Source organism: Acytostelium subglobosum, assembly GCF_000787575.1.
Source record: "Acytostelium subglobosum LB1 DNA, scaffold: scaffold34, whole genome shotgun sequence".
Taxonomy (NCBI): Eukaryota; Evosea; class Eumycetozoa; order Acytosteliales; family Acytosteliaceae; genus Acytostelium; species Acytostelium subglobosum.
The window spans coordinates 119,371-137,304 of NW_012236499.1; the positions used below are offsets into that span (position 1 = coordinate 119,371).

General features: G+C 43.7%; 8 protein-coding genes across 8 annotated transcripts; 4 read left to right on the plus strand and 4 right to left on the minus strand.

Moving 5' to 3' along the window:
- Nucleotides 1–549: 549 nt before the first annotated feature.
- SAMD00019534_116540 (hypothetical protein) lies at nt 550–3,737 on the plus strand (the record flags this gene model as incomplete). The annotated part of the gene is made up of 6 exons (XM_012893063.1): nt 550–678; nt 760–855; nt 939–1,141; nt 1,211–1,374; nt 1,453–2,863; nt 2,933–3,737. 6 exons carry the CDS (start codon nt 550–552, stop codon nt 3,735–3,737), a joined length of 2,808 nt encoding a protein of 935 aa, XP_012748517.1.
- Nucleotides 3,738–4,214: 477 nt separating this feature from the next.
- On the minus strand, nt 4,215–4,871 carry SAMD00019534_116550 (hypothetical protein; the record flags this gene model as incomplete). The annotated part of the gene is made up of 1 exon (XM_012893064.1): nt 4,215–4,871. A coding segment is annotated over one exon (657 nt), but the record flags the coding sequence as incomplete, so codon positions are not given.
- Nucleotides 4,872–4,952: 81 nt separating this feature from the next.
- On the minus strand, nt 4,953–5,498 carry SAMD00019534_116560 (hypothetical protein; the record flags this gene model as incomplete). The annotated part of the gene is made up of 1 exon (XM_012893065.1): nt 4,953–5,498. The coding sequence occupies one exon, from the start codon at nt 5,496–5,498 to the stop codon at nt 4,953–4,955; it is 546 nt and encodes a 181-aa protein (XP_012748519.1).
- Nucleotides 5,499–5,844: 346 nt separating this feature from the next.
- Nucleotides 5,845–6,030, minus strand: SAMD00019534_116570 (hypothetical protein; the record flags this gene model as incomplete). The annotated part of the gene is made up of 1 exon (XM_012893066.1): nt 5,845–6,030. One exon carries the CDS (start codon nt 6,028–6,030, stop codon nt 5,845–5,847), a length of 186 nt encoding a protein of 61 aa, XP_012748520.1.
- A 4,747-nt stretch (nt 6,031–10,777) lies between these two features.
- On the plus strand, nt 10,778–12,590 carry SAMD00019534_116580 (hypothetical protein; the record flags this gene model as incomplete). Its single annotated transcript, XM_012893067.1, has 2 exons — nt 10,778–10,896; nt 10,979–12,590. The coding sequence occupies 2 exons, from the start codon at nt 10,778–10,780 to the stop codon at nt 12,588–12,590; spliced, it is 1,731 nt and encodes a 576-aa protein (XP_012748521.1).
- Nucleotides 12,591–13,165: 575 nt separating this feature from the next.
- On the plus strand, nt 13,166–14,408 carry SAMD00019534_116590 (hypothetical protein; the record flags this gene model as incomplete). The annotated part of the gene is made up of 3 exons (XM_012893068.1): nt 13,166–13,304; nt 13,397–13,502; nt 13,580–14,408. Coding segments are annotated over 3 exons (1,074 nt in total), but the record flags the coding sequence as incomplete, so codon positions are not given.
- A 7-nt stretch (nt 14,409–14,415) lies between these two features.
- SAMD00019534_116600 (hypothetical protein) lies at nt 14,416–15,642 on the minus strand (the record flags this gene model as incomplete). Its single annotated transcript, XM_012893069.1, has 3 exons — nt 14,416–15,114; nt 15,185–15,382; nt 15,466–15,642. The coding sequence occupies 3 exons, from the start codon at nt 15,640–15,642 to the stop codon at nt 14,416–14,418; spliced, it is 1,074 nt and encodes a 357-aa protein (XP_012748523.1).
- A 677-nt stretch (nt 15,643–16,319) lies between these two features.
- On the plus strand, nt 16,320–17,846 carry SAMD00019534_116610 (hypothetical protein; the record flags this gene model as incomplete). The annotated part of the gene is made up of 1 exon (XM_012893070.1): nt 16,320–17,846. One exon carries the CDS (start codon nt 16,320–16,322, stop codon nt 17,844–17,846), a length of 1,527 nt encoding a protein of 508 aa, XP_012748524.1.
- Between the last annotated feature and the right edge of the window lie 88 nt (nt 17,847–17,934).

Below are 17,934 nucleotides of genomic sequence, written 5' to 3' on the forward strand. Positions count from 1 at the left end.
CATATACACTGGTTATATGTCCATACACAACCAAACCTTAACTTATTTAATTAATCAATAAACATACACAATCAAATACTAAGTCTTTCAAACCCTTACCCTACCCTTGCCCTAACCCTTGCCCTTACCCTAACCCTTACCCTTGCCCTAACCCTCAACCCTCACACAATTCAAAACAATCCTTCAATTTTCCTTTTTGTTCAATGTTTCAGCAAAAGCGTGTGTTTTGAAGACACTTGAACTTATTTGTTGTTTGTATAAGTTGTAGTTTATCTGTATATATATAATAATAATATATACAACATAGTGAACATTATAACATCATCATCACCTTTATACTTATATAAATAATATAATATAGAAACCTCTTTGGTTGGTTGGTTGGATAAAGATTGATTGATTAATTGATTGATTGATTGATTGATCGATCGAATATACAACCCAAAGAARGACGGCAAACTTTGAGCAACAAAAGAAGCAGCAGCAATAGCAGCAGCAGCAGCAACAGGCAGTAGTTAGATAGTCAAGTTCAAAGCAGCATTATACCTTATGACTTCGAAGGGATCAACATTGGAATCCATTCATGATATCATAAAATGCTCCATCTGTCTTAACTCTGCGGAGAACCCTCGGTTCTGCCCCGTTTGCTCCGCCCTCTTCTGCATGCATTGCATCAATGTATGTACACCTTACATCCTTGTTGCCCTCTCCATCTCTCTCGCTTGACTAACACACAGAGCCATCCATCATCAATCTTAGAAATGGATACAACACAATCCTACATGCCCTGCATGCAGAGGAAAATTGAACCACGATAACCTGAGCTCTAATCTTATCGTTGCCAACATCCTCAATGTATGTTACACATCACTCATTCATTCATTCATTCATTCGATCACTCACTCATTCATTCAATCACATGATCAATCGTATCACAGGAGCTTACAAAGTCACAGGAGTATCTTCAACCGGATCATTGCACTTCACATCACTTTGACATGATATACTATTGCAACAATTGTCAAGAGTCGATATGTCCAGATTGTTATCTCTTCCAACACAAGGATCACTCAATCGAGAAGGTCTCAGTAATCTACAACAAGAACTTGGAGATAATAAGAGTCGAGGAAGAAGCACTCAAGTGAGTACTCAGGTCATTCATTCATTCATTCGTTCATTCACTGACTCGTTCAATCAAACATATATTTAGGAAGAGACAAGAGGAACTACATGAGCTATCATCCTTTATCGACTCTGACACCAATCAACTATATCAGAACAAGAGAGAGATTGAAGATGTCATTGATAATGTAGTAGGTGACATGAAGACCAGACTAAACAATGAGTTTGAACAAAAGTATTCAATCATATCAAGTAAGTGTCTTACACGAATGAATGAATGAATGAATGATTGAGTTAATGACGCTAACGCTAACGCATGCACATCATCAGGTTCACAACAGAGATTGAATGGAGAGTTGACACATATGGATGATATGTATGAACAGTTGATCAGTCATTATAAGAAGTCCCCGGGCGACTTTATACAGTCGAGCGTTCAGTTGACAAAGAACTTGCAAGAGGTGCACAAGAACTCGATACTGGAGATATACAAGCCGGTCAACACGGATTTGACGTCAGAGATAGCGCCACCATTTGAGCATCGTCTGCTCAAACTCAACGGCTTCCTCCAGGCGCCAAAGCCATTCGCCAATCGCATCGAGTATTATGGCACGACTTGGGAGCTGACGTGTGGCGTCGACGACGACAACCTGTTCATCAATCTGAAGCTGCTCGACACGCCCGTCGAGGCCAAGTACACGTACAGGTTCACGATCATCAATCAAAAGTCCAGCCACAACAAAGTGTACGAGTCGTCGTTCCCCCTGCACATCGGCAAGTCGTTGCTCATCCCCAACTACTCGACGAAGGATCTGCTGATCGAGGATGGCTACCTGCTGCCCGAGAAGGACATCCTGCTGCTGCAGTTCTCGTTCAAGCCGCTCAACTTTTGTCACCTGACCAACGACCTCAAGTACTACATCACAATGTTGGAGACACAGAACAGCATGCTGCGCAGACATCAGCAGCACTCTCATTCACACTCGCACTTCTCTGGAGGTGGCAGTGGCAGTAGCAGCAGGCTGGCGAGCTCTTACGATGTGGACCGATCGCCTGGCGTCATCACTGACGAAGAGTACTTTGGCGACGATGAGAAGGAGTCTGCGCCCAAGCCTCAGCGTCCAGCCAAGCGATCCAGACGCAGTCCTACCGCATCACTCTATCTCAATTTAAAGTATAGTGAGGATGATGACTTTGATGACTTTGACGAGGAACAGGCTGTTGATCAGATTGATGATGACCATGATGATGATGACGACGACGATGATGAGGATGACGATGAGTCGTCCACTTCATCTTCCTCATACTCTGATGATCAACAACAATCAATCTCTGGCACAGAGAGCGAGGAGTTGAACGTCAAGCCCACCTACTCATACAAGTCAGTCTATGGCTACAAGCGTACAGGCATCAGCAGTAGTGGTGGCAGCAGTGGCGGTAACAAGAGTAGCAGCAACAGCATTGGCAACAGCATTGGCAACAGCATTAGCAACAGCATTAGCAATAGTAGTAGCAGTAGTATAATCAACTCCAATCATCTAGACCTTGTAAATAGTAGTTGTCAAATAGATCTAGACAGTATAGACATAATCAACAATATCAATGGCGGTAATAACAACAACAGCAACAATAGTAGTGGCGGTGGCAATGGCGATGGCAATGACGACAGCGACATTCTAAACAATGACAGTATAGCTTCACAATGGGACCTACAGTCCCAATTCAACTCCTTAAACCTAGGGTATGTATATCATCACTATCACTCAATCACAATCAATCAAACATCTGACTCACTCAATCAATCAATTAGCGGAAAGTGGCGGTATGATTACCACAGACACAACAACAACAACAACAATGAGAGTAGCGATAACAACAACAACAATAATAATAGTAGCAGGAGCAAGTTCAACTATCTATCAGAGATTGACGATAGCATTCGCATCCTGGACCAGTCTCATGAGAACACTGAGAACGAGATGGGCTATGAGGAGATGGAACCGATTCCACCAATCATCATACCGCCCACCTCTCCCATCACCAAGACCAAGACATCTACCTCGCGAGCACCAAGATTACCACCTCGTCCACAACTTCTCACCTCTGCCAACATCGATGATCAAGTGGATGATGTAGAGGAAGACAACAACGACCAAGATGAGGACGAGGATGATGAAGATGATCAAGGAGATGACGAGATGCCTGACCACTATGATGTATCGAACGAAGAAGTGGACAATGAGGATGATAACGATGATGATGAACAACAGAGTCACAGTGACAATGCGGACCAGGATGAGGATGATGAAGAGATAATCTATAGCGAAGACAACACTCATGAAGATTATGATATTGAACCATTCGACTCTGACGTTGAGTTCCAACCGTATAATGAGGACGAAGAGATATACATCGATCCTACACATCTATCAATATTCAATGTCAGTCCTACACTTGTTGGACACTTCAAACAGCAGAGCAGTGGCAGTGGTAGTAGTAACTCACCACCATCATCATCAGCACCACCTCAACTCAATCATTCCTCAACCTTCCCGTCCACCATTCCTTCCATCCCCTCCTCCCCTTCTTCCTCCAACTTGTCTCATCACGTCTGAAGTCAGATGTGCTCTACCTCCTCCTCTTCCTTCCTTTTTTTTCCAACCTCACTCAATCAATCAATCAACTTACATACATAACAACACCAATTCATTCAATAAATGATGATGTCTTTTTTATTTATTTAGATTATTATTATTCAATCAATTAGATCAGACTTTTAACCCATAAATCAAAATTGAAACCAAAAATCGAGATATACAATTGTGATTGGTGGGAGTGTGTGATTGCTGGGATGATCTACCATGGGTGGTGGCTAAGACTTCAAATCTTAGGCTCCCGAGAGGGAGAGGGGTTCGATTCCTCCTTTCTAGCGTCAATCGTCGTCAAACGTAGGTGGGATTATTCCACCCTTTTATTTATTTATATTGTCCCCAATCATCACGACCGATTGGAAAACCTAGACTTGTTTGTTTCTCTCTTTGATGTTTTGAAAGGTTGTAGTCATATAGATGATGTTGTATATCTTTATGAATAATTGGTATTAGATCATCCTTGATACGTTTACGATTATGTTCATCCAATTGATTGAGTAACCAATCGATCATCTTAGTTTGGTCGTGTCCATTTGTTTTTGCCAAGATCACAAGATTATCTTTCCAACATGCCCTGACATTGTCACTACCTCTTCCATGTTTGGTATCAACAATCTTGAATATATACTCCAATAACTCCAAATTACCATTGATCACTGTATTTTTGATTTGTATCCTTAACCTGATGAGTGATTGGCGTTCATTACCAACATGATGATGTGTATAATAATGTTTGATAAGATCAATCTGATTGCTCAATGAGGCTTGATTCAACATTGGACCAAACATTGTGTTGAGTTGACTTTTGGTCAATGGACAATGTGCCAATACATAGTCAAACATCTCTACACTTCCAATGCAACCAATTGCTGACCACAATGTTCTTGTGCTAAAGTCTGCCAGATGATGCTGTTCCACCAACATCTCGATCACTCCATCGTGTGGTCCACCCTGCATCATTGCGAAAGACAACAGTTCATTGCATATCTCTCTTGTAAAGCATTGTGGACGATGTTCCAACAACACCTCGATGACGCCCTGGTCACCTGTTGCCGCAGCCACAAATGCCAAGATGTCCACTGATGAATAACATATCATGTTTGGTTGTTTCCTAAGTACATGTTCCAACAGTGTTTGGACATTAAGAAGTCGAGAGCATCAATCGATCCCTCAAACAAATTAGATGCGAGTATTTTGTTTGTGTTCAATTTTGGCCATGTTCATCAACTTGATCACATCCAGACTTGTATCGGGATCGTCTGATTCCAGGAAAGTCGTGTAGGGATCAGTCTCAATACAGTATTGAGATCTGAATTGTTGGAGGTCCAGGACAAACTCAGCCCGTGGCAAGCATTGGATGGCCACCTTGGTCTGCATGATATTGCCATGTTTGATCAATGAGTCAAACAGGATACGAATATATAAACAGAAATATCCACGTGATGTTCTTCCATTGTTGTGAGGGAAGTCTTCATGTTTAGGTAGTACCTTCCACAAGGATGGGTCCATCAAGCATGATATAAGGACATAATCGCCGGTAGCAATATACTCTCGTATACATGTTGCCATGATAGAAGGCTGGCTACCCGATCCAGTATCCTCAGCCACCCCCTTGAGAAAGGCATGCATTACTGCGCGTCTTGTATGATCGTCCAAGATGGAATGGTCAATGACATTGTTTGGACTAATTGCCTTGAGTGTCAACTCCCAAGTGATGGCCAACATATTTGTGATCCATTGATTGATTGATTATTATGTGGTATGATATTCCAGTGCATAAGACGCTCGATGTTGGCAAGGGGCCGGGTGAGAGGATGTGTTGGTGGAGTGTTCGTGTGAGTGCATGACGGACAGCCAGGACACTTAACATCATCATCTCCAAACAATCCATCAATGATAACTTGATCGCAATCAGATATGGAGGTTGTCTTTACGGGCATTGTATCTGACATCCTTAATTAATTAATTCTGGGATATGTCCAAGTATGTAACGAAGGTTATCCCTGAGATGAGGTTCTCTCCATATTGTTCTGCAGTCTCTGATCATACTTGTTACTAAGTGTTCATTAGGTTATGATGACGATGATGGAGTCAACTGCAGCATGTCGGTGAGGTACCTTGCCATGGGGTAGCGACGATGATCAATGGCCAGCGTGATCAATCTACTCATGTCGACTTTAAACTTGATGGGCTCTGTCTGGAACAACAATGTTTGAACGATGGCCATGTTGCCAGCGATCACTCCATTGTCAAGCATTGAAGGGTGAGTAAAGTATTGTTTGAAAGATGCATAGAGTTGATTGAATGTGTTGGCGTCAAGATCACTCGACAAGCATATCATCCTGATTGCTTCAACATTGATGTTGAGGTGGAGGCCTAGTTTGATGCGATCGCGCAGCAGACCAAAGTGTCGATGTTTGACGATGGCCTGAGCATCAGTCCAATGATGATACTTCGTTCGAAATAGAGGTAGTTTGGAGCATGTCCACTCCCATCCCTCCTTTTTGTTATGATCATGATCAGTTAAGAATGGAGGGTTGTTGGCCACATGATCAAACATTGAGTACAACTCTGATGGTGATAATACTGAACCTGGAATACTTCGAGATAACCTTATTATCCTCTTTAACAAAGTCCTATTTATCAACACACTCTTTACAATACATTGATCATTATGTGATATCTGAACATTCTGGACCATTATATATCTTGTTAGATTGATTGTTTGTTTGGAAGAGTGATTGAATTGAATGAAAGGTATTTTTTTTATCATCAATCCCTTTTGGGGGTCATCTAATCAAACAAAGAAATAAAGATAAAATGGACACACCTTTGGATATCAATGGACATAGATAAAGATGACAATGAATGGATATAATACACTTTTCTTACCTCTGTTACCCAATCAATCACTCTCTCACTAACATACATCCAATATCCTTCTTGACCTATTCTCAAAACAAAAGTTATAACTTTGTGTGTTCCATTCCATTGCACTTGTCATCAAAGTCAAGAACACCGAACATCATTCATTCGAATGTCGTCCAAATGAAGTAGGTGTTACGTATATGTGTCATCATTGTCATCATCTTGTTGTTATAACATTATACTTTTACATTATGTGATGTCACAAATGTTACCACTTCACTATGATCACTTCACTTACTCACACATTCAATCAATCCATCAATCAATCATTGCCCTGGTCAACATGTCTTTGTGTTTGTACTAGCCACAAACACATACATGTGTCTAACACACACACAAGTTGTAAGACAGGCTCTATTCCAATGTCTAACAATAGCAATGGGAGACCTTCAGCAAGTCTGCCAGTCAGGCAAGACCCAACACCAACTCCAACGAGCTGTTGCAATCACCATCACTCGAGATTAATTAATCATTCTACACAATCAACAGCAACAGCAGCAGTAGTAGTTCAAGAATGGGGTTGAAGGGGTTCCATGTCTAATGCCATCTGTTGACATGTTTCGCGTTACATGGAGCATGGAACCAAAGGTCTGTCTGCCAGGTCTGTGTGCTTGACGGTCAAGACAACAAGTTGAACAAATGAATGAATGAACGAATGAATCCACAAATCATGAAGTAGTATCCCATCTGATGGTCTGAAGAATGAGCCAGTCGTGGATCTGTAGGAGATGTGTTGAGGAGCAACATGAACATGTAACACATAACTGAATGATTGATTGAACGTGAATGTTCTCTCTGCCTTTATGAGTGTGAATGAGTGAACGAGTGATGTCCAGATTGTTCCCCACTTTATCACCAATCATAAGGTATGTAGATGTTCTATGTTCAGGTACATATCCTATAAACAGCGAATGGGCGATGTGATGGGCAAAGTCAATTCGACTGATCACCTGATTTGATTGTTTGATTATCTGTGTGGGTGTGTGTGTTTGAGTCAAACCCATCAAACAATCAAACAAACAATCCAATCACCACACTGTTTGATCACACCCTTCACTGATCTAGTGACACCCTTACACTTACAGTTACCCCTAAACCTAATCACGCCACGAACTCTCTTTGGACCACCAATCACCACGACGCGCCACCCTTTACAACACCGTTCTCATTGTCATGGCTCGTGGCACGCGCCTATCTCATCGCCAAAGGGAGGTGTGGGTCTGGGCATCCGCCCGTTCGTCCGCCATTGGGCACCACCTGATGATTACAGGGCTTGAACAACAACATCATGTAAATAAGTTTGACGTTTATTGGCGGTGGCAACAGCATCATGTTGGCGGTCGGTCGTGGAAGGTACTCTGAAGACCTACTTCTCAGGCGCCAGGATTCTCGCTCCCATCGTTGGGGATTGATCACAATGTGTGAGTTAGTGAGTGGAGTGAATGAATAATTGATTGAATTGTTCGACTGAATGAAGTGAAATGTAATGGAATAGTGAAGAAGAATGGATGAGTTGTCACATGATTGAATGGCTGAAGAGAGAGAGTGAGTGGAACTGGCGTGAATGGAGTGAAGGTGAGCGTTGGTACCGATCACTCTAACAAGAGATAAAAGTGGACCAATTGGATAAGTGACCACAACTTAAAGTCCATTGCAACCCCCTACTAGTACCACTATTATATCTTTAAAAGATAAAGATATAACTTATATTATTTATTCATTTATATATTTGTATTAAGGACCCTACACACATATATATATATAAACATAACCCCAACATTATATCACTCACTCACTCAATCAATCAATCAATCTAATTAATTAATCTCATAAACACATTATAAATATATAAATATAAAAACTTATTATTATTATTATTATTATTAGGTATGTTCAATCAATCAATCTTGATTCAGTCGATTGATCAATATCACCCCATCCATCTTCCATCCATCTTCCAGCCTTCCATCCTTCCATCCAACAATCAATCAATCAGTCATTCTTTGTCGATATATTGTCAAACTATAAACTTGTGCGACCAATTAAATCTTGTTTGACTGGATTACTCCATAATTCATGACATCAATCAATCAGATAATGAATATCAATCAGATTGGATCATGATCGACCATGTGACCCGACTTCCATTGACCAACTCACACACATGTGATGTTCACCTTCCATCACATTCATCTATTTCCAACCACATGGCAACTTACTCCATCATCATATGTTGATGTTATTAATGTTTATGTATGTTTATATTTATTGTGTCCAATTGATTAATCAATCAACTTGGTGTCTAGAACCCCCCTACATTCTCACTCACTCAACAATCAATCAATCAAACCACACCAAGCGTCGAGAGTATTTCGCGGTAATGTGTGTGAGAATGAATGAGTGAGTGAACTTGTGGTATAAGGAGTATCCGAGTTATTGGGGCACATGGTGGTAGTGGTGTCCTTTCCGATTCGATTGGTTGGCTGATTGATGGACGACCACTTATGGGTTTGTTTGTTCATGACGCACTTGCCACACCATCAACATCACCATCAGCTGACCCATCCACCCCATCAGCTGACCATCACCCACTTCCACTCAATCAACACTCACACCCACAAACACACACTGAGTGTTTGATCAATCATTCTGATCGCGTGTGTGCGCGACTATTCGATAACCTTTGATGGGAAGAGATATAATGTGATGTTATGTGATGTACAGGTACTATGTTTACATCGACTGATTGATGGAAATAACGAGTGTTATTCCAATGTATCGTCGTTGCAACAAGTACTTACACACTCACTCTCATGTACCCCATAACGCTACTTAAAACTGTCTCACAGCAGTCCAATCAACAACAACAATTCAAACACCATCCATCCAAATTTGCTTGTCAGTGGCCAGTTTATACCATTCCCGCTATCCACTCATAATTATATTTATATATATATACATATAATCAATCAATCAATCAATCAACCCGGAGTTGGAGGCCATTCCAATCACCACACCCCCTACAATCAATCAATCAATCAATCAATCAATCAATCAATCAATTAATCCACACCTCAACCTATCCCCATGCAACGCATCATCATCCCTGTTGCCAAAGATTCCACATCCATCACACTCCACTCCACTCCACTATCCCCATCTATCGAATGATTGATTGAGCGAATCATCAGCTTCAACATCATCAAATGGCAGCGCGTATTTCCTCAACTGTTCACTCAGACAGGCAGGCAGGCAGGCTGGCATCCAAGCAGGCACTTCGCCAACTTGTCTCGGCGCACAACTGGTGTCGATGTTGGGGAGCGTGCCACGACATGGAATGGCGCGTAGAAGTGTAGCTGGAAACTGTTAAATGAATCCATAACACTGATAAGGTTTGTGCTGCCATAATTACCAACGATCATTTGTTATACATATCGTATTGTCGTGGAGTCGTGTCGTGTCGTATATCATGATGATGAAGGAGCTGGATATTTTTGAGTTGGAGCATCTTACGCGCTGTTCCAACCCTTCGCACCTATCCCCCATCCCCTTCCACCTCAATATTCTCTCTCATATCCAATTCCAACTCTCTCTCCTCTTCCACACTTTGTCACTCAGTCAGTCATTCATTCCATGCGCGTCTATATAACCCAATCATTGGATGACTTCATTCTCCAAGCGCTACTTTGTGAATTCAAACAACAGCCGCGTACTTCCTTTACCTTACTTCTTGCTCAAAAGAAGCAGGAACACCAACCAACACAATCAACATCAACAATAACAATAACAACATTAGCAATAACAGTAGTAGTAGCCGAGTTGGATGTTTGACCTCAAGACTAATACCCTACCTACCTCCCTACATTGTCACTCTGCCACGCCATCCACTTCATCCAATCAATCAATCAATCATCTCTGGAATTTTAGTGTCCGTCCATCCACAGTGTACATAATTTATTCTTTATTTATTATTACTATTTTACTTTAACTTATTATTATTATTATTATTATTATTATTATTATAATAATCAATCAATCCATCCATCAACCCGACAATGAAGAATACTTCAGTCCTAATGTTGATGGCCTCCCTGGTATTGACCATGACCGTGGTCAATGCTGGTAACCTACCAAAGTCCTTTTATGACTTCATCGTAGTCGGTTCCGGTCCAGCTGGAAGCATCGTCTCATACAGGTAAGTACATCAATKGGGGTTCCAACATCATCGCCACTCACTCACTCACTGATACACTCAATCACTTACACTCATACACTAGGTTGGCTGAAGAGGGCTACTCTGTATTGGTCCTGGAAGCTGGAAAGCAATCAATGGGTAAGCTTGGTGGTGAAGATATTGTTGGTACAAAGGGTGTGATGTCACCTACTGGAGAGTACTTGGCAAAGGAGCGTGTGACAATCTATGATGTACCATCAAAGTGGCAAGCTGCATCAATCAGTGGCGCAAAGTGGGGCTACAAGGGCACCGGAATCGCTCAGATCGTCGGAGGCTGCACCAACCACAATGGCATGGTCTTCCAACCGGGCACTTGCGCAGACTACAACAGCTGGGGCGTGCCAGGCTGGAACTGCAGTGTGATCACCAACGCCATCAAGAAGCTGTCCACCATCCAGACGCCAGCACTTGTCAACAGCACTATCCACGGCCACTCGGGTCCGATCAAGATCAACTCGTTGCCATTCGATCGTGAGGGAATGGACTTTATCGCCTCGTGTAATGCCAGTGGCCTGCCCTTCAACGACGACTTCCAGAAGGAGCCAAGGGATGGCTGCGGCTATTTCAACTTCAACGTCGATAAGAACACCGGACTGCGTTCGTCGCCCGCCCACGAGTACTTGATCAAGGCCATCAATGATTATAGCACCGACCTTGTTGCCGAGGCCACCGTTCAGCGTATCAAGTGGAGATTTGACCTGTTCTCGAATAAGTACATGGCCACTGGCGTCGAGTACGTGCTAAAGTCCAATCCTTCGCGCGTCTACACGGTAAATGCTCGCAAGGAGGTGATCTTGGCCGCCGGCGCGCTCAACACACCCAAGATCCTGATGCAGTCTGGCGTGGGCAATGAGACCTACTTGAACCAGTTCAAGCCACACATCCCCAACGTCGTGTCAGACTTGCCGGGCGTGGGCCGCAACCTAAAGAACCACTTCCTCTTCTTTGGCCTGTTCAAGTATGATGGTCCCGAGACGCGTCCATCCCTCTACGAGCAGTTCTCGCTGGACATCCAGTACCAGACCACGGGCGCCGGCTTCCACGGCACACCCGGCTACTCGACCGGCGTGTGGTTGCGCTCCAACCGTAGCGACCCACTCTCTGTGGAGAATGTGATGATCGTGCAGCCAGGCGCCATCGGCTCAATCACACCATTCAAGTCAGTCATGCTGGGTGTGTCGATCTCCAAGCCCAAGCCAGGCGTGCACTTCATCGCTCTGAGCACCAACAAGAGCGGTGACTGTTACGAGTTCTTTGCGCGCCATCCAGAGGTCAACTTCACGTTGTTCCAGAATCCAGAGGACGCCAACACCTTGCTGAGAGGCTGGAAGGAGGCCAATCGCATCATGTCCTTCCCACCAATGAGCTCGCTGATGACCAACATCGTGCCAGGCAATGCCAACAATGATACTGAGATGCTGGCCTACATCAAGTCGAGTGCCGTGCCTCACGACCATTGGTGCTGCACCGCCAAGATGGGACCAGCCACCGATCCAATGGCCGTGGTCGATCCTCAACTGAGAGTTATTGGAGTCAAGAGTTTGAGAGTGGTAGATGCCTCTGTTATCGTGGATCTGCCTCACTCTTTGATGCAGGCAACAGTGATGGCTGTGGCTGAGGTCGCTGCCGGTCACATCATTGCTGCATGGTCATAAGTATGATCATTCATTCCATTTTGCCTTGCTGTGTGCCGTGCTGTGCTGTGTACTACTACATGTTTTGTAACATAATGTCGGAACCGACCGACGGACCGACCTACCAATCGCCGACCGCCGATCAGAACCTGCACCGTCTCGCAACCAAACTTGGTCGCGTGCCTACCCTTTCAGCTCTCCCTCTCCCTTCTTCCTTCCTTTCCCTCCTACCTACTTTCCTCCCTCCGAACACCCTTCCTCCTTTTTGTAGCATATCATTCATTCATTCATTCATATTGTATGTACATTACAAGGACCTTTCAGTGCCTTGTACCAATTCACAACCATCATAGGCTATGTACTCGATACCAATAAATACCACTCCTCTCTCTCTCTCTCTCTCTACCTACATATACATACATATCTCTATCTCTATCTCTATCTTTATCTCTTCTTCTCTCAATGTGTGAATGTTTGAAGAATGGTGTTTGGAAACCAAACGCAAAGATCAAGTTGAACTTCACCACAAGCTCATTTTCAACAACATTCAAACAAACACAAACAAATACAGATACAGCTACAGATAGAGATATAATATGGGCAATGATACAATGATTGAATCATCCAATATATTGGAGGAAGTTGATAATTCAACACAATGGTTAAGTGATAATGCTAAACATGTCACAATCAATCTACCTTCAATCGATCAATTCATACAAGACTTGCAACAAGGTAGGTAGTCTGCTGGCTATGGCGCCAATGATAACAATGTCAATGAAGTTACAATACTCATTCAATCATTCAATCATACAATGAATGAACAGATGATTACAAGTCAAAATCATCCGCAGTCAACTTCCCTTTGAACTTTAGTGACCACCAACAAGAGATCAACTTCTGGTTCATACTGGACTTGATCAATATTGGAAGGTAATCAATCGACACACACTCATTCAATCATACTTTCAATCGATCAATCATTCACTTACATTCATGTACTTCATCAGTGGATTCCGCAAGGAGCTTCATGACGCGTCAAATAGAGGCGCCTACGAGACGATATGTTATGGCCTGTTTGGAATGTTCTTGTCGCAGTCGGGTAACTTGAGTGCCAAGTTCTTGTCGAATATGTCCTTGCATGAGGTGTCATCATACTTTGGAATTCCAGTGTCTGTTGAGGTGCAACAACAGGTTGGCATCTACACATACAAGGACTCATCTCTCAAGCCACTGGCCATTCACATTCATCAGATACTGCGCGAGAGCGCAAGGATATTGGGCGAGCTTGGCTACAATGACTTTGGCGCAATGGTCCTCAAGGTGACCGACCCTGCGCGCCCAGACTCGGCTGCCAATTCGGCCGCACTGCTTGTCCAGCGACTCGTCTCCACATTCCCCGCTTTTGCCGACCGCCACACATGCGGAGGCCAGACGATACACATTTACAAGAAGGCTCAGCTGTTGTGCGCTGACCTGTACAGACGCTTCAAGGTCGACCTGCCCGAGCGCTTTGCCTTCAAGGACATTGACTCGCTGACAGTCTTTAGCGACAATGTGCTGCCAGCTGTGCTGCGCAAGTACGGCATACTGACGCTGTCGACAGAGTTGGCCGAGTGGGTAGACGCAGGCAAGGAGCTGCCCCCTGGCGAACAAGAGGTCGAGCTGCGCGCCGTCGCCGTGCACGCCTGTCGCCTCATTGTCAACCGCGCACACTCAATCGACGCCAACCACTTCATTGGCAATCAAGTCACACTCGACTACTTCCTGTGGACCAAGGGCAAAGATAATGGATTCCGCCAAGCCGAGCGACATTACACCAAACAGACTATCTTTTATTGATTGATTAAAGGGAACGCGGTTTGGGCGTTATCTTCATAAACATGTATGTGCCCATGAAGACGAGCAGCACGACGACGATGATCAGACAGTAGTTGAGCATGTCTTTGGAGCTGCCATCGGTGTAGTCCTTCAGCTTCTTGGATTGATCGCCAATCTTGGTGCGATTCGACCCCAGCATCACATTGATCTCGCCAATCATCTTGTCATCGCTCTCCAACTTGCTGGACAGCTTGTTTGATTGATTCTTCAAATGCTCTGTGTACATCAACATCTCCTTTGTAATCTCGTCCTGCACCTTCCTCTGTTCCTCGGTGATATCGCGTACAGAGTCTTCAGATGTTGTTGTTGATGATGCATTCGATGAGTTCTGGCCGTGACCGCCTCTACTCAGCAAGTCCATCAACTCCCTCGAGTTTGAAGAGGTCGTACTACCATTGTTGTTGTTGTTTGATTGATTGAACTTGCTTCGATGGATGACTGCCGAGGAGGATGGCGATGATGAGGAGAGGGGAGATGCTGATTGAAGTGATGAGGAAGAGAGAGATTGTGGACTGCCCTTGGTATCGATCAATCTCTGTACCATCTTCTTGGTCTCATTGTTCCTTACTTTATACACAGTATGTACCTCATCCATCTTATCACTATGAGGTATATTGCTTGATTGTAACTGTACCATTGACAACTTGGTAGCAGCAGGTGTGTTCTATTGTTTTAGTTTGTAGTTGCAGTGTTAGTCAATGTTGCGATGGGGACAAAGAGAGAGGGACACATACAGACTTCTCCTGACCAAGGAGACTAACCAACATTCCTATCTTCCTTGCATATTCAAACATTGTCTCTTTGGTAGGTATGCTATATGTGTCACCAGTGACACCTGTCTTGACTGTCTTCTTTGTATTGTGCTCTGTCGTATTGGCATTCTCAATCATATCCTTCAACTGTCTATGCTTGGAGAATAGTACTGGGAGGAACTTGATTGATTGAATGAGTTAGTACATCAATCATTCATTCATTCATTCATTCATTCATTCATTGATTCAATGATTCGGTATACCTTCTCAACCGATGCCATGTCTCTGTTTGAAGTGTTGGCCATCAACTTCTCACAGGACTGTATCAGACGCTTGAGGTTAACCTCTAACTTGTGTATCTCATGATTGACATCTTTGATTGTTGATGTCGATTCATTGTTGTTGTTATTCGAACTTGTAATTATAGAATCCCTTGCCATTGTATATCTCTATCTACTTATCTATCTATCTCTCTATATACATTATAATTATACATTGATTCATTCATTGATTGACACCAACTTCACTTTAATGTTGTTTCGGGAGTTCCAGACACACACTCACACAATGGGAGAAGTCGATTGATGAGTCACAAAGACAATGGACTACATCAATTGAGTTACTAGGTCGAACTTCCTTCTTTCTTCAGATCAACCAATCCACCGACTAATAACAACATAGTTATACATTGATCATCTGAAAGAGTGGACGAGGGTGTTGGTCAATCAGCTGAGTTGGGTTAAAAGTGAACTTACACCTCATCAACTTCACACTCTCTCACTCAACCAATCATTCATTCTAATCACATAATTATAAATATACGGGTACAAGCCAAACAATGTTAAATATACTAAGGTCTAATGTTGGACGATCATATCTCGTTGCCAGACCTTTGTTATTGACGACACCAACAACAGTTTACAACAACAATAACTACACAACCATTAATAGAACAAGCTCGTTGTTAAGCAACAGCAACATAACATCATCATACACATACATCAATAACATAAATAATAATACACTACAACTACAATTACAATGTAGAGGTTACTCAAAGACACATCATTCACATTCAAAGAGACGTTCATTCACACATAAACAAGATGTTCGTGTGATGAAGAAGAGAGAGTCAAAGAAGGAGGCCGTGCAACAGGGTACACCAGTGGAGGCGACTGAGCATCGTCATTCAAAGTTGTCACATGAGCATACCAAGCCATTGACACACGATGATAAGTTGGAGTTAAAGAAGAAGTTAAAGGCTCGCAGGAAGCTAGAGATCAAGGAGGCCAACTCTGAACGTGTCAAGCATCTGATGGACGTCAAGGAGACTGTTGATAAAGAGGCGGTCACTGAGGAGTCTGTCCGTGTCACCCTTCGCAAACAAGCAGTGGCAAGTGCAGGTTCAGCTGCAGCAATCATTGGAGAGTCAGGCAGTCGACCACGCAATGGACAGACTGTGGAGTACTTTGAACAGAAAGACGAGGATTACATGGATGATGATCTTGAAGAGAGGGACGAAGATGATGATGATGATGATGATGAATATGAAGATGAAGATGATGACGAGTATGAGGATGAGGATGAGGACGAAGATGAAGATGAGGACGAGGATGAGGATGAGGATGAAGACGAAGATGATGATGATGATGAGGGCGAACAACGCACTCAGATTGTTGAAAGAAGATCACAACGTGGACCATCGTCAGCACCAGCACCAGCACCAGTACCACAGTTTGACATAAACAAGATTGATCCATCAAAGATTATCACAGTCACTCAAGAGATGATTGATGAGTTGGGACTGGAACAGATGGAGGAGGGCGAGGAGGATGAGGACGACACCATCACATCGCCACAGTACATCACCTTTGAGGACGCCAAGGCAAAGTATGGATTCACCGAGACCGAGCTGAGAGAGAACGCATTCAATGCTGCAGTGTTGCAAGCGATGAAGACCCAACCTCAAAAGATGTCCAAGGCGGTCAAGGACGAGTACGAGGAGATGGAGGTGGAGGCCATAGCCCCAGCCCCAGCCCCAGCACCAGCCCCTGCAGTGGAGAAGGAGGCTGCCCCCAAGAAGAAGGCTGCCAAGAAGGAGAAGAAGGTTGTCGAAGTGCAACCAACCGTATCAACATCAGCTGAGCCCAAGAATGAGTTTCAATCAGTTGATGAGCTGGTACAACATAAATTCCAACAAAAGGAGGCATCCATGAGTGCCAAGACTGTTGGCTCAGGTCCCATTCAAATGTCCGAAGTGATGGAGGCATTGGCCGACACCAAGATGGAGGACTTTGTTGTGGTCGACGTCAGCGAGAAGTGCTCATTCACCAAGCACTTTGTAATTGCCAGCTCAGACTCGAATCGTGCTTTGATCAATGCCGAAGAGGACCTGCTGGAGAAGTTCCGCCACCGTTTCAAGAAAGATCACAAGCCAAGAAACAATGACGATACCTCTGACGTGTGGCGTGTGCTCGATCTCGAAGTGTGCGTCGTGCATCTCTTTGAGACGGCCACCAGGAACTACTACGACCTGGAAACGCTCTGGGTCACCAGGCGCCCCATTGGCACTGAGGAGCAGAGCTGGGACGACGAGAAGACCGACCAGATCCTCGTCAATGCCAACGCCAGCGCCAAGAAATAAAAGATACATCAATCCATTAAATCTTATAATATACTTTATTCTTAAATAATGAAGTGCCGGGCCACGCCAGACACGCCGGTAACGCCAG